The 15,679-nt window shown below is 41.6% G+C and overlaps 1 protein-coding gene and 1 long non-coding RNA gene across 2 annotated transcripts; one reads left to right on the top strand and one right to left on the bottom strand.

Annotated features, from left to right (window-relative positions):
* Window positions 1–3,483: 3,483 nt before the first annotated feature.
* On the top strand, window positions 3,484–14,515 carry LOC142874785 (uncharacterized). The gene is made up of 3 exons (XR_012922405.1): window positions 3,484–3,570; window positions 14,233–14,340; window positions 14,434–14,515. It is a non-coding gene; the product is annotated as an uncharacterized LOC142874785 (long non-coding RNA).
* Window positions 4,919–8,453, bottom strand: LOC105867760 (olfactory receptor 2W3-like). The gene has a single exon (XM_012758108.2). The coding sequence runs from the start codon at window positions 7,345–7,347 to the stop codon at window positions 6,415–6,417; it is 933 nt and encodes a 310-aa protein (XP_012613562.2). The 5' UTR covers window positions 7,348–8,453; the 3' UTR covers window positions 4,919–6,414.
* Window positions 14,516–15,679: the final 1,164 nt, after the last annotated feature.

The raw sequence follows: 15,679 nt of genomic DNA on the forward strand, positions 1-15,679 counted from the left end.
TAAGTCACTCAATGTTTTCAGAGTATAAATGGTTTTTATCATAGGGTATTAGACCCGTATTTGGTCTTTAGAAGGGCTGGGGCAGTGAAGGCTATTTTGGGGTGGTCTTGGAAACTCGCGCAGTGGCTGTTCCAAACCACAGAATGTATATGAAGTCCCCACTGATGGTCTAAGTTTCTGGCACCAATGTAGTGTGTTTCCTACAAGCTGACCTGGAAGGTGATTTTAAACTCATATCTGCTGCTTCAGAGAATAACTCCTTTATTTCTCTTCTATTATACAAATCTCATATAAATCCATCTCACTGGGAGATGATAGTTATGAGCCATGCAGGGAAAATGATTCTAAGAAATACAGCTTCCAGCCTCCCTTTGCCATGCAGCTGTGACCTTAGGCATGCGTGGAATTGCCACCAACCTGAAAACTGAATTAACATAAAATATAGCAATTATGTTAGCAGTACTGTGATCTGAAGAATTATTCATGCACTTTAATGGAAAGGACATTTTAATGAAAAATTCTTCTCTCCCTAGTTTTTTCCATTGAAAATGGCAATGACAAAAAATAAAACAAACCGTGAATATAAATCTTCTAGAAAATCCTAAATTATTATTATACATAGGCCACTTTTCCAAAGATGTTTTGGAAGTTTTTCATACTCTGCTTTTGTTTTCTTAGGAATGATCATTTTGATAATTGTGTTTTGTTTTTCCCTAAGTATTTGGTAGCTCTTGTGCAGGTAGCTCAGCTGTGAAAGGAGAGAGGCGTTGGTATCTAATTACACATTTTTTGAAATGAATTTGGGGTGTGTAGAATATCTTCCAACTGCAGAATTTTGATGTATATAAATTTTAACACAACATTTTAAAATTTTATAGTTAGACTACAGAATTGTAAACTCAAACTCTCAGTGATATTAAATTTTCCATGACTGTAAAACGTGTTAAACAAGATCACAGGCACTGGGGTTGTATTATTCGTATCATCTTACTAATGGGGCCATTGGGAAATCTAAAGCTTTAATATACATTTTAAACACTTAAAACTTCCTGGAACATAGAAAGTCATCAGCAAATTCTAACATTCGTTTGATATCTCATACAAGTCCACAGTACAAAAATCCCCTTGTCCCAACCTAAAATCAACACTGCCTCAAACTCACCTCACTTTGTCATCAAATACCAGCTACCTCATTATGTGATCCAATATCTTACCAGTATCCCAAACCTAACCAGATGCTTTATTCCCAACCATGCTCAACTTACTTTTGATTAAGTTGTTAAAAACACAATAGCAAAACGATAGTCTCTTGAATAAATTGTTTTGGTAAAACCAGATATTCACATGTAGAAAAATGAAATTAGATGCATATCTTACACCATATACAAAAATCAATTCAAAATGGATTAAAGACTTAAAAAGTAAGACCTGAAACTGTAAAACTACTAGAAGAAAATGTACAGAAAAGCTCCATGACACTGGTCTGGTCTGGGCAATAATTTTTAGGATATGATCCTGAAAGCACAATCAACAATAGCAAAAATAGACAAATGGGATTAGCCAAACTAAAAAGCTTCTAAATAGCAAAGGAAACAATCAACACCGTGGAAAGGAAACTTACTGAATGGGAGAAAGTATTTGCAAACCATACATCTAATAAGAGGTTTACATTCAACATATATAAGGAACTCAACTGAATAGCAAGAAAAGAGATATCCTGAGTAATAAATGGGCAAAGTAAAATAGCAACTCAAAGTACTAAAAAAAGTAAAATAAAACAGCAACTCAGAATGCTGAAAAAAATAGGCAAAAGATTTGATGTTTCAAAAGAAGAGATAAAAGTGGTCAACAGATATATGAAAAAAATGCTCAGTATCATTAAACATCAAAGAAATGGAAATTAAAACCAGAATGAGATATCACTTCATACCTGTTAAAGTGGCTATTATCAAAAGGACAAAAGATATGTCTTGGCAAGGATGTGGAGAAAACGGAACCCTCATATGTGACATGGTTGTTGGGAATGGAGATGGATACAGCCATTATGGAACATAGTATGTTGAGTTCTTCAAAAAATTAAAAATGAAACTACCGGCAATCCCACTAAAGAGTATATATCCAAAGAATAAGAAATCAGTAGGGTGAAGAGATATTTGCACTCCCATGTACGTTGCAAAAGCATTCACAATAGCCAAGACATGGAATCTATCTAAGCGATCAATCGATAATTGGATTAATAAAAAGTAGTGTGTGTATGTGTGTGTGTGTGTATATATATATATATAATAAAATGTGAGTGCTATTCAGCTTTAAAAAAGAAGCAAACACTGTCATTTGTGACAACATGAATTAACCTGGAAGACATTATGTTAAGTGAAATAAACCAGGCAAAGAAAGACAAATTCCACATGATCTCATTTATATGTGGAATGTAAAAAAGTCAAACTCATAGAAGTGTAGAGTAGAATGGTGGTTACCAGGGTTGGTGGGAGGAGGAAGAGGAGCATTGGGTAGATATTGGTCAAAGGAAACAAAATTTCAGTTAGACAAAAAGAAAAAGTTCAAGACATCTCTTGTACAACATGGTGACGATAGTTAATAGCAATGTATTTTATATCTGAAAATTGCTAAGAGAGTGGATTTTGGGCTTTGTCATCACACAAAAAAAGTATAAGTATGTTGAGGTAATGCATCTATATTAATTAGCTTGATTTAGCCAATCCACAACATATACATTTATCAAAACATCATGTTATATACCAAAATTATATGCAACTTTAAAATTTTTAAATAAAAAAGAAATCATGTTTTGAAAGTCGATACTTACACTTTTGAAAGTCTCTAATTTGTGTGCTTGATAACACCAGGATGTAAAATAAAACTATACATTGTGCACCAATTCATAATCCTAATTATACTTATTTATAAAATTCAAAGTCAACTCCCTCTGATGAAGCTTATATCGGCTATGTACCTGGCACTGTGCCAAGAAATTTGCAGTAATCAATTTATAGTCACAAAACCTTATAACATGCATACTGCTATCACCCAATTTTATGGATGAAGAACCAAAGAAAATAAAATTTAATAAACACACGTGAGGTCACTAAAAATCCAGAAGTCGGGAAAAACCAGGCTTGTTCTAGATCCACAGTGAGGATTATTAGACTCTGCACTCGACGCCATCCTGCGACTGTCGACTTCTCAAGACGGAGGCGTCTGTGCTGGGATTATGTGACGGCCGCTGCTTTGCTTGCTTGTTTCTGGGGGAGCAGACTTGCTTGATTGTTCAAGGACAATGCAATGACTGTGCCGCGCCGCACCGCAGGGAGCCGAGGGACAAGCGAGGGGCGTTTTCTCTGGGGACAGTGCCGGCAGGACGCCACCGCGGCCTGGGTCCCTGAGGCAGAGGGCTGCGCGGGCTGTCCAGGCCCCTCAGCCCATTGGGCACGTCTGGTCCTGACTGCGAGGGAAGAGGGGCCGCCCTGGGATCACCCTGGGTGCTGTGCCCTGCAACACTTCCTGTCACAGAAACAGATTCTTGATAATACCGTGAGGAAAACGCAAAAGGTAACAATTAATCTCTAGTATTTCTGGAAAAATAGGATTTGTCTTACACCAAAACAAATAATTGTATTTTAGGCGTGATGATTACCAGGACATCGCGCTGCTTTGGTGGGTAGTTACCTCAGTCACCGGCGCTCCTCTTGCTTTTGTAACACAGCTGAAAGCTCAGCCACAAGCGAAGTTATCACATCTTTAACTCCGAATAAATATCAGTGAAATTGAGCAATGCTTATTAAACACCGCTTTTATGTACTTGCCACACATGACTGATGGCATACAACCATCAGAGATTCTTTAATAGCAAGAGGAGAAAACAGGGCTCAGGTAACTTTTGAATTATAAGCAACTATATCCTGAATATATAATCATTGTCTATGCTATAACATGGACAGTGGAAGAGATTGATTTATTTGTCGCTAAGGATTCAAATTAGTGATACTATTATTAAAAAACCTTCAGGGTAAGAATGATGACTTTTTCAAAATAAATACTGTATAATGATTTAAGATATTTACATTGAAAATATATATATTAAGGAAAATGGATATTTTACTACCAAGTATATTTAAGCATAAATGAATGATAGTTTTTTATAGTTCTTATTATAAAAAATACGTAAAAGGTAAATAATTGAGATAAAACTGGTTGAACTTTGAGCCCTTCACATTCTGATCCTACTAGATATTTTAACCGAATAACCTGACTCTTCAGGTAAAAACACAGCCTGAGCAGTTTATATATTGTCAGTCACATCTGTACACGTGTTTAAAAATGTTACATATAAAACAGCTGAAAGGTAAAACAATTCACCAAATTATGGGGTAGTATATGAAATATCATTTGTAAAAATCATTTGAACATCATCAAGCAGAATAAAATATCAGTACTAACACAACCCGCTGTGACTGTGTCCACTTGCTCATACATGGGCTTGCCCTCAGGAGTGGTGGCGAGAACCAACTCTCGCTTCCTGGGGTCTCGGCTTTCTAGACAATCATGCACCAAGTATTTGGTGGTGAACAGCATGAGTAGCCAATTAGAAGTAATCCAAAATTCCAGAATTCTTACTGACTGCCTAAAGTCTTGACGGTCCTGTAATGGTACATTTTGGAGGGAGAACATTGCACTAGAAGATTAGTAAGGCTACAGCAATTATAATAATTAATTCACCGTTGTGAAACTCCCGTATCCTACCTAGGTTACATCCACATTCCTCTAATTAACACATTAACACAGGCACCACTGGGGTAGAATGGCTGACTCTGCAACCTACATCATATATATATACACACACACACATATATAATATGTATATGAAACATATATGATAGTAAATACTCAATGATGCATTTATATTTAGAGACAATGAAATTACTTCACCATCAGGAATCCAAGTACTTTGTATTTTTGTTGTTTTATTTTCTAATCGAATCATTTTACTCTCTCCATTCTTTCCTTTGAGCCACAGGCATGCAACTTCACTAACCCTGTTTGTTAAAACTCAAAGTAAGAACGACACCACATGAGCCCTGAGTGAAGGTGATCTTTTTTTCCCCCGAAATTGAGTTGGCTTGTTTGAAGAAATGATTATTGAGAAGTCAATGTCAATTTTAATAGAATTCTTCTATGGAATGCCATAAGAGACAGTTAAGTTTCTAGCCACCTAAGCAAGTCACTGTAGATTTTATCAGCAATAACTACGTACAGTTTTAAGGAGCAAGGCTAGTTTTCTTGGGTGCTGTGTTGTTTGTTTCTATGATCCAACTTTGAGGAACATTGTGAAACACTGCTTTCCAAATGCTGAAGGTATTTTGCTCTTTAAAAGTTCCTGATGCAACAGAAACAGCAGGAATTGGGAGTCATCGGGACTTGGAGTAAATCTCTGGTTCAGTTTTCCTTGAGCAAATGATTGGACGCTTCTGCATCAAAGAGCAAAAGGTAAAATAGGGATAAGGATCATCATGCCAGCCTCAGACAAACGCCGGGAAGATTAGCCGAATTCCCAGCACGCAGCACAGAGCAGGAACTTAACACACATCATGTTCTTCTTGCTAATAGAATGAAAACATCCCTGAGAAATACTGATGCTTTAAGATTTAAATGACTGTGTATCATTATTTATCGGTTAACTTTTGGTTTATCCAGAATCTTACACCAGTGTTTGGGGGAAATGCCAAAGGTTGAGGATGACGGTAGAAAAAACTGTATGATGGGATGAAAAGTTCTGCGTGGGAACTTGGGAAATCGGAAACATCCGACCGTGCTGAGTTCCAGTGTTCGATGCTGACGTAATCCAGCATCGACACAGGCTATCCAGATCAGGGCTGGCATCTCACACAGGAAGTGGTCCACCTTGCGGTGCCCACAGCGGGGCCATTGCCAGGTCACTGCAGACATGGCCAAGGAGTTGCCCACCCTCCGCTCCACGAGGAGGGGCACTTAGTCCGTATGGAGAACAGGGACAGATTTAGAGCCATTCTGACTAGAATAGCTAGAATGAAGTTAATGACATCAAAACAATGACATAAGCAAAACTCTGATGAAGATTTGTTTCCTACTTGGCACTCTGGTAAAAGCTGGAGGAAATTCATTTCTATGACTATTTACCCCGTGGTTCTGGGACCCGCTTTATAGATCGACGAGAGGGGGTTTGGATGGAATGTGTTGCTCAGTTCGCTCATAAAACGTGTGACGCTGGAGCTAAAACAGCTGCAGAGTCCAGGAGAAGCCGAGTCAGCCGAGCCGCAGGCCAAGGCCAGCTCCGCCCCAGAGCCCCAGCGGCCACCATGGCCTGGTGGGGTCGAGGCCAGGGCCGGGGGGAGGCCCCGGAGATGCCCTGCTCCTTCCCTACCTTGCTGTCCCCGGCAGCAGCCTTCTCAGTGCCCCCTTCACCTCTTTGTTTCTGAGGGTGTAGATCAGGGGGTTCAGCAGAGGGGTGACCATGTTGTAAAAGAGGGTGAGAAACTTGCCCTGGTCCTGGGAGGAGCTGGCTCCCGGTTGCATGTACATGTAGATGATGTTCCCGTAGAAAAGCGAGACCACGGCGAGATGGGAGCCACAGGTGTTGAAGGCCTTTTGCCTCCCTGATGCCGATGGAATCTGTAGCACGGCCCTCACGATATAGCCATAAGAGACCAGGATGAACACCAAGGGGGACAGCACAATGCCCACCGCCAGGACAAAGACGGTGACTTCGATGGCTACAGTGTTGACACAAGCCATCCGGATGAGGGCTGGCATCTCACACAGGAAGTGGTCCACCTTGCGGTGCCCACAGCGGGGCAAGCGCAGGGTCACTGGACACATGGCCAAGGAGTTGGCCATCCCACAGCCCCAGGCCACCGACACCAAGCCCCGGCAGAGCCTGGGGTTCATGGTCGCCATGTAGTGCAGCGGCCTGCAGACCGCAACCAGCCGGTCGTAGGCCATGACGGCCAGGAGCAGGCACTCCACACCGCCCAGCCCCAGGAACAGGAAGAGCTGGGTGGCACAGCCCGAGTAGCTGACGGTCTTGTCACGTCCACTGAGGTTGTGGAGCAGCTGGGGGATGGAGCTGGTGGTGAAGCAGAGGTCCAGGAAGGAGAGGTGGGTGAGGAAGAAGTACATGGGGGTGTGCAGCTGGCGGTCCCGCCGGCACACCAGGATGATGCTGGAGTTTCCCAGCAGCGTGAGGAGGTAGGCTATCAGGAGGGCCACGAAGAGGGTCCTCTCCAGACGGGGGTGGTCAGAGAACCCCACAAGGATGAAATGGTTTGGGGAGCTGTCATTGGCTCCTTCCATCGCTACCGCCCCTGAACAGAAAGATCAGTACTGACGACACCACCAGCTGACATTAAGGGAGCACTTACTGTAAGCCCGTCCTCCTTCTCTGCTTTTACATGTGTTCATCTAGCCCCAACGACAACAGTATGGAGTGGGCACTATTATTATCATCTCCAAACTCATAAAAAAGGAAACTAAGACATATGTGGCTTAAGAAAAATTGTCATATGTGGAAAGAGGCAGAGCTGACTTTAATCCTAGGAAATGAGGCTTAAAAGTTTTCATCCTTAACCACTGCTTGAAGTGTCTCTGACCCCAATGATGTGAAAGACAAACTCTGCCACGGCCCAGCCATCCATTCCTCCAGAGACCCAAGGGACTAAACTCCTGCCAACACCTCATGGAACCCTCCAATTATCTGCTAATATTAAAAGTATTCAGGAAATATCCATTATATGCAGAACATCTTACTCTTGATCCCAAATAAATACCTCATTCATTTGGTTATCATTTTGAGGTAATTTTTAATTCCCTGAGTAGATAAATGATAATACTACTAAAGCAACAGAACATGTAAAATATCTCTTTCTCTCTCTTAATTGGGTCTGGTACTGAAGAGATAGAATATATATTTTTTTCTTCCAAGGTACTATATATTGCTTGAGGGGAAAAAATTGTAGCAGATAATATAATTTTGACACAATAAATCACACATCTGTGCAGAAACCTCTATCAGATTCCAATCTCAACACTGCATCACATCTGAAGAAAAAGCATGTTTGATGAGGTAAACCGCAGTCTTACGGACAGATATAGAGACAGATCAATACAGCTTGGGCTACGGCCACAAGCTCTTCTGTTGCAGTCACTAAGCCAGCACGACATGATCATGGATCTCAGAGAGTTCCTTTACCTTTTCTTAGTTTTCTCATCTAAAATGGTCATAATCAAACCTTTACCTTACTTATTTTATAGATGTTTTGAGATTTTTCAAAATATGAAAACAGTATAAAATATATAAGAGTTTGGTGTGTGTGTGTGTGTGTGTGTGTGTGTGTAAAGGTTTCACAGCAGACATGTCATGCGAACACAGAATAGAAAAATAAACCCACGAATCTAGGCAGAGAAATTATGAATTAAAAAAAAAACTAATGAAAAGAAACTATCTTAACATTTATGCAAACATACTTTGGAAATATAATAACTAAGACATGATAACTGGCAAGGCAGTTGTGGGGGAGGAGGGTGGTGTGGGTCCCTTCTCTAGACTGACGCCGAAACAAATTACGGATTTTACTTATGGAGACGGGTCTCCTGCTGCTGCCCTGGCTGGAGTGCGGCGGTGTGATCACAGCTCACTGCAGCCTCGAACTTGTGTCCTCAAATGATCCTCCCACCTCAGCCTCCCAAACTTCTGGGAGTATAGGCATGAGCCACCATGCAAACAAAACAAAACAAACAAACAAACAAACAACAACAACAAAAAATATATATATATATAAACATTAAAAAATACAACTACTATAAGAAAGCATGATATTTTTTTTATTTTCTTGATCTTTTTAGATTTAAGTAAATTTCACAAGCTGGCTGAGTTGCAATTCTCAAAAACTGAAAAGCAAACTGTGGATAAATTTGGTTGCATATTTTTAAAAAATCGACACTCTAAGAAACACTACTAAAATCTAAAAATAATGACAATACTAGAAAATTCAATGAGACAATAGAAAGGGTACCTTACTTAGGATTTTTTTTTCAAATTTTTGGCAAGAAAAAGATGTTACAAACTAAAATTAAGTAATGACTTGAAAAAGCAGTTCACAGATGAATGATTTACAGACAAGTGACTTATACATATTAGAAATGTTCTCACCGATGATTGATGATATAAAAATTAAAATATACATATAAAGGTATTGGCTTTTCAGATAGGTAAATACTGAAAAGTATGGTAACATCCAGAGCTTGGAACAGTGTGGAAAATAAAGCCATCCTTATGAACTCTTGATAAGATTTGAAATTGGAATAGTATCTTTGGAGAGATCTCAAAAAACAGATTACTACTGAAAATACACATATACCTTCCCATTGTACATGTTCTGTTAACAAAAGAAATATCTGCCATCCATAAAATTTAAAATTACATGTCTCCTTGCCTAATTCATTCCACATTTAGCAGTCTGCCCTGCATTTATCAACCCTCGATCAGTAACTGCACATCCTTAAAAATCTTCACTATAGCATTGATTGAAATAGAAAATACTCAGAAAGATTTTATATGTTTAATGTTACAGACATGACTTAATAGATAATGACAACATCATGAACTGGAAACAATTACTAAATTGGAATAAATATATATGTGACACCACCAGGAATTTTGCCCAAAAAAGATACTCATTTCAAATGAGTGGAAAGCAAACTATAGTGTACAGTGAGATTATATGTAGTGTGACTCCATTTTCTTTGGTCACAAACTCTCTCTCCCTCCCTCTCCCTCTCTCTCTCTCTCTCTCCACACACACACACACACACACACACACACACACACCACAATCATGTGCTGCTGCATAACAACACTTTGGTCAACAACAAACCACATCTTTGGTGGTCCCGCCTCCTCAAAAAGAGCCTCAGGCAGGTCCGTGAGGAGGGCTTCCAGAAGAAAGCATCCTTATCATAGGAGATGACAGCTCCATGCGTGCCACTGCCCGTGAAGACCTTTGGATGTGACAAGATGGGAGGTGGAAGACAGTGATATTGATGATCCTGACATTGTGTAGGCCTAGGATCATGTGTGTGTTTGTGTCTTAGTTTTCAACAAAAAAGTTTAAAAAGTTTTAAAAAAATGTAAATAGGAAAAAACTTATAGAATAAGGATATAAAAATAATATTTTTGTACAACTATATAATGTGTTGTGTTTTAAGCTAAGTGCTATTTCCAAAAGCTCAAAAAGGTAAAAAAATATTAGCTTTACAAACTAAAAAATTACAGTAAGTTAAGGTCATTACTGAGAGAAGGAAACAATATTTTCATAAATTTATTGTGGGCTAAGCTCACAGTGTCTATAAAGTCTACAGGAGCGAAGCGATGTCCTAGTGATGACCTTCACATCCGCTCAGCACCCCCGCCCGCAAGCCCATCGGCAGCACACGCCTGCTCCTGCGCAGGCGCGCCAGGCTCTGCCGCTCCCGCTGCGCCTTCACCGCGCCCCTCCGCGCGGTGCTCAGAGCGGGCTCACCGCCTGTCAGCGCTGCCCGGCACCCAGCGCAGCGCCGCCTGCAGGCCTGGCCAGGAGACGCGGGCCACGCCCACGGCCACGCGCAGTCGGCGGCCCAGGAGGCTCCCAGGACGACGAGATGGCCCGGCAACGTGTTTCTCAGAACATGTCGCCACCACAAAGCAACGCGTGGATGCATTTATGTTAAATCGTGGCCCATGTCTGGACGGATGCACTGAATTGTTAAAAGGACTCACTTCTGGAGAGTGAAATGCAGGATAAGGGAGACTTTCGTTTTTACATGATCCGTTTTTCATGACACGATAACCAATAATCATGGATTATTTTGAAATTAAAAAAATCCATATGTGAACTAAGATAAACTCCTAAGCCCCCTGTCAACTGAACAGAGCCCTGGTGGCCAAGGGGACCTGGAGAAACCCTAAGGCTGAGCTCCTGGCCGGAGGGGCAGGGTCGGACACGCCTCTGTACACCCCCTCCCTTCTGGAGTTTTTACACACAGTTGACCGCACTGATGTGAAGGCAGAGACCGTAAGGCTGACAAACAGCCTCTTTGTGACTAGGAGGTGCTGCCTGGCTCACAGGCCCTAAGGCTGAGCAGGGCAAAGGCCCAATCACCCGCAGGCCATCCGAGCGCTTAGCAGGACCACTTGGGTCCCCACAGTGTGGCTTGTGCATCTGCAGCCTTCCTTATTTTAACTGAACACTTCCCAAGCCTTTGGACAAAGCTTCCTTTCCTTAACCAACTACAAATCAAAGAGTGTTTGAAGCTGCCTGTAACCCGTAATACCCCACTTCCAGATGTCCCGCCTGCTCAGGCCAAACCAATATGCACCTTCCATGTACCAATTCACGATTTTACCTAGAATCCCTGTCTCCCTAAAATGCATAAAACTTAACCGTAACCCAACCACCTCCTCCAGACTTCTTGGGCACAGACCCTGGGCCTCAGTCACCCATATTCAGCTCAGAATAAACCTCTTTATGCTACAGAGTTTGGGTTTTTTTCTGTTAATGCGCATATACAGATGCTTATAAAATAACAGGATATTAGGAAATTTTCCTACAAATCATTGAATTTTTAAAAATGTGTTAATATATCTTTTTTTAAGTTTGCCATTCTCCTTTTCAGAGATCACTGTCCCATTTCTCTTAGTATTTTGTTGTTCTAAATATTAACAAACTGAAAAAACGAAAAAGTAGGAAGAAAAGCAGGAAAGTAGAAACAAAAAAAGACAAATTTTCAATCGCCACAAAAACATGATATTTTATAACAAAGTGCTACATAATTTCATGGTCCTAAAATTGTGAATCCTATGAAATAAGATTAAGGTAAGAACAAGGAGCTGAAAATAAGGTCAAATACGGTGAAAGGACATGAGATTGATTGGTTTTCGTGATAACTTGAGTTCAGATCTTCTAAATCTTCCTGTTTTCTCAATTGTGATGTGGAGGTAAGTTCTCAACAACAGAAAGGGAACGTTAATGCCAATGCCTCACATCTTGTCAGTTCTAACCGAAATGCTGCCTCATTTCTCCCCTCAAACAAGAGAGGGCGCCCGCTGGTTCCGGCGCCAACTAACGTGTGCACACTGGCTGCCCAGAGGCCTGTCTGTGTCTCAGCTCCCGGCTGCACGAGTGCCCTCGCTCACACCTGAGGCCACTGAGCTAAGATGCTGTTTTTAAAAACTGGACACAGACTTCGTCTCTCTCCCTCCCCTCAAAACAAGCAAATAAGTACACGCTGGGCACTGGCCTCGCCGCAGCTCTGGAAGGGAGTGTCCTGAGCCTGCTGCCTGCGGACGCGCCTCCCCATGGAAGAAAGGGGTCCTGCAGGGACGCGTGGCCACTTCACTTTCTGGAAGGTTCTGGGAAGGAGCAAATACTTTCTTCCCCGAATTCAAACTTTGGGAAGAACGTGGTTAGCTTTCTTCCCTCTGCGCAGAGCTCCTTGTTGGCACGACGGCCAATATTTACAGCTCTCTTTGCACCCCCAGGATTTACATCCTATACGGACCTTCCATAGCCACTGTAAATTTTGTCATTTTTAAACTAATTATGTACCATTTCTTGGACACAGCAGTTTATTCTGTATTTGCTATGAATTTGTCACTACTCTGCCAAGTGGCTCTCCTGGTGAAGGGAGAGACGGGTGACATTTCACCCTTTTGCCTTTCATACCTTGGCCCAGAGCAGAGCTCAGCTCGGGGCACGAGTGATTCTTAGTTCACCGATTAATGCGGCCATTCGAGCCCTCCCTGCTGCCAGGAAGTCTCCTCTGCGAGACTCGAAGCTGGAAACCCTGAAAGGCAGTGTCACTCACTACGCTGCAGACCCCTGATTCTCCCCACAAATGTGAATAGTGACCCACAGAGAGATCAAGAAGTGAATCCAGGCCGGGCGCTGTGGCTCACGCCTGTAATCCTAGCTCTTGGGAGGCCGAGGCGGGCGGATTGCTCAAGGTCAGGAGTTCAAAACCAGCCTGAGCAAGAGCGAGACCCCGTCTCTACTATAAATAGAAAGAAATTAATCGGCCAACTGATATATATATAAAAAATTAGCCGGGCATGGTGGCGCATGCCTGTAGTCCCAGCTACTCGGGAGGCTGAGGCAGAAGGATCACTCAAGCCCAGGAGTTTGAGGTTGCTGTGAGCTAGGCTGACGCCACGGCACTCACTCTAGCCTGGACAACAAAGTGAGACTCCGTCTCAAAAAAAAAAAAAAAAAAAAAAAAAAAAAAAAAAAGAAGAAGTGAATCCAATCTCTGAAGACATGTGATTTTTCAGATACGGTGTTGCTGGGATTGAAGTAGGGGAGCAGCCCAGCGGCATGAAGGCACTGTCGCTCTGTAAAATGGTTGTTTAACGTGTATGTCTGGGCGTGCGTGTGCCCAGTGTATCACAAGGCAAGATTTCTCTCTCCTTACAGGTGCTGATCAAACAGCTGAGCAGCCACGCCCCTCTGCACTGGTCCATCTCAGAGATGGTCACGCACAAACCACCAGTCAACCACGTGTACGTTTTCTCAGTTCCTGAAGGATGGGGACAGGCATGTGGTTAAATATTTTAGTTTATTTTTAATTTTTTAAGTTAAAAAGTTAAATTAGTTTGCTTTTTTAATTTAAAAAATTAAAAATAATTTTTAATCTTGAAAAGTAAAGAGCTTTAAACACATGAAAGCGTGGCTACACTAGCAGCGTTGTGCAGTAGTAGGAAATGGAATCTAGGTTTTCAGAGCAGGGCACAGACCTAGATCGCCCCACACACAAGCCTGTGGGCTCTGCGCCCCCCACCAACAGGCTGACAATACTCTTTTCATTGCTCTTTTTATTTTGTCAAAATAAAACTCACATCTCAGATCTCATTTCCTTACTTCTGCCCGAAAAATCATTTTTAAAAGATAAACTCGAATCCCAACATAAAAAAAAACCCAAAACCCTTTATTTTATGTCTCTTCATATATTGTCTTCTCAGCATATTTATATTCCATCCTTTACAAATAACTTTGCATTGGTAAGTGTATTGCTTTGTTATAATTAAATAATGAGTTGTGATGTATGTGTTGTTTGTGTACTTTTGTGTCTTGGTGTGTCTGTCCTCATCTATAAGCTTTCCAAGAGCAAGGAGGACATTCTTCACTTTCTCCTTTTCTATCCCTTCAGGCCCTCCCCGTGGCTTTTTATGTAACAAACCAACTGAGAAGTACAGGTTTCTGAGTTGAGCTCCTGCATCCAGAAATCTACTCACCATCTGTATTCCTATGCTGCCAGGTAACACTGAAAGTCAGAATGCAGAGGGCACAGCGCTAGCGAGAGGACCTCCATCAGATCATGCAACGCTTTCTACCCTCTGTGTGTACACAGGTGGTGTGGCCAGGTGCAATTCCAGATGTGGGCAAAACGGAAGGTGTCTCAGCCTTGACCCGTTCCTCTATACATCCAAGAGACTATGATATTTGTGCAGAAGGGCTCGCTGCAATTGCAGAATTATGCAGCTCTCTTGGGGAAAGACTGGAGCAGGACCTTGAAGGTGGTCGGGTTCACGCCCCCAGCACTGGGGAAACTTCAAGCCCACAGGGATCATTAGCACATACACAGGGGCATGTTGTAGGTGTGTATCACATCAACTTCTCCAATCTCCCGTGGGGTCCGGACAGAAAATGAGGACCATGAGAATGTATCCCTTGATATGAAAACAATGTACTATCTCATGTAAGCAAAATTGGGAGACTTAATCCATTGTTTTTCTAAAGGCATAAATACTAACTGGCCATTTGCTTCCCTCCCCTGTTCCCGGGAATCATGATGTGGCTAAAAAAAACCCAAAAAACAAAAAACAAAATAGCTGAGGTCTAATCCATCCCATCCTACCTAGAAAGGAATCATGCATTTTGTTTTTTTTTTTCTTCTTATATCTATTGAAAATAAGGCAAAAATATTGTGACACTCTCTTTGCACTAATAATTTTGTGTATATAGAAAAGAACCCTTTGTCCTAAATAGTGGAATAAATCCATAGGTGTACTAATTAATATGAAGTTTATTACTGAGTTAAGGAGCTAACAGGGTAACGCATTTGTTTTAGGTATTTTTATCTTTTGATTTGAAATGAAGAGTTGGCATACATGGTTTATGCTTTAAGACCAAAAACTAAGTGTAAGGAAATCCAGCAGGTATCATTACTTAGATTAATGAGATTATGTGTACGTAACCATGTTTTCAATGTTCTTGTAAAGGCAAAAATGACATCACAAGGCTGAAAACTTTTAAAAATAAATAAAGAAAGAAATGAATAAATAGAAATTGGGTCCCTAACATCAGGCAGGGAGTGTCATACAAAAACCAGACTACTTTGTTTGGGTCGATTGACTAAGAAATTTATCAAGATGACTGTTTGGGTACTTTTGAGTACATGTAGTCATAGAATGGGAGAGTGAAGAGAACGTTCCATACAAGGGAACGTGTAGAGTCCGCAGATGTGTAGAACATGTGTGCTGCACATACGCAGACCGCACCCCACTCCTGTGTGCCGGAGAGCAGAGCCACAGGGCGCCCCAGGAGCCACCAGAAGCAGGCGTTGAGGGTGGGTGCTTGGGGAGCAGGCGGGTTTA

The sequence above is a fragment of the Microcebus murinus genome, chromosome 13, assembly GCF_040939455.1.
Source record: "Microcebus murinus isolate Inina chromosome 13, M.murinus_Inina_mat1.0, whole genome shotgun sequence".
NCBI classification, from domain to species: Eukaryota; Metazoa; Chordata; class Mammalia; order Primates; family Cheirogaleidae; genus Microcebus; species Microcebus murinus.

Excerpts from the sequence above, each read along its gene's own strand:
- LOC105867760 (XM_012758108.2), bottom strand. The coding sequence starts at position 7,347 with ATGGAAGGAGCCAATGACAGCTCCCCAAACCATTTCATCCTTGTGGGG.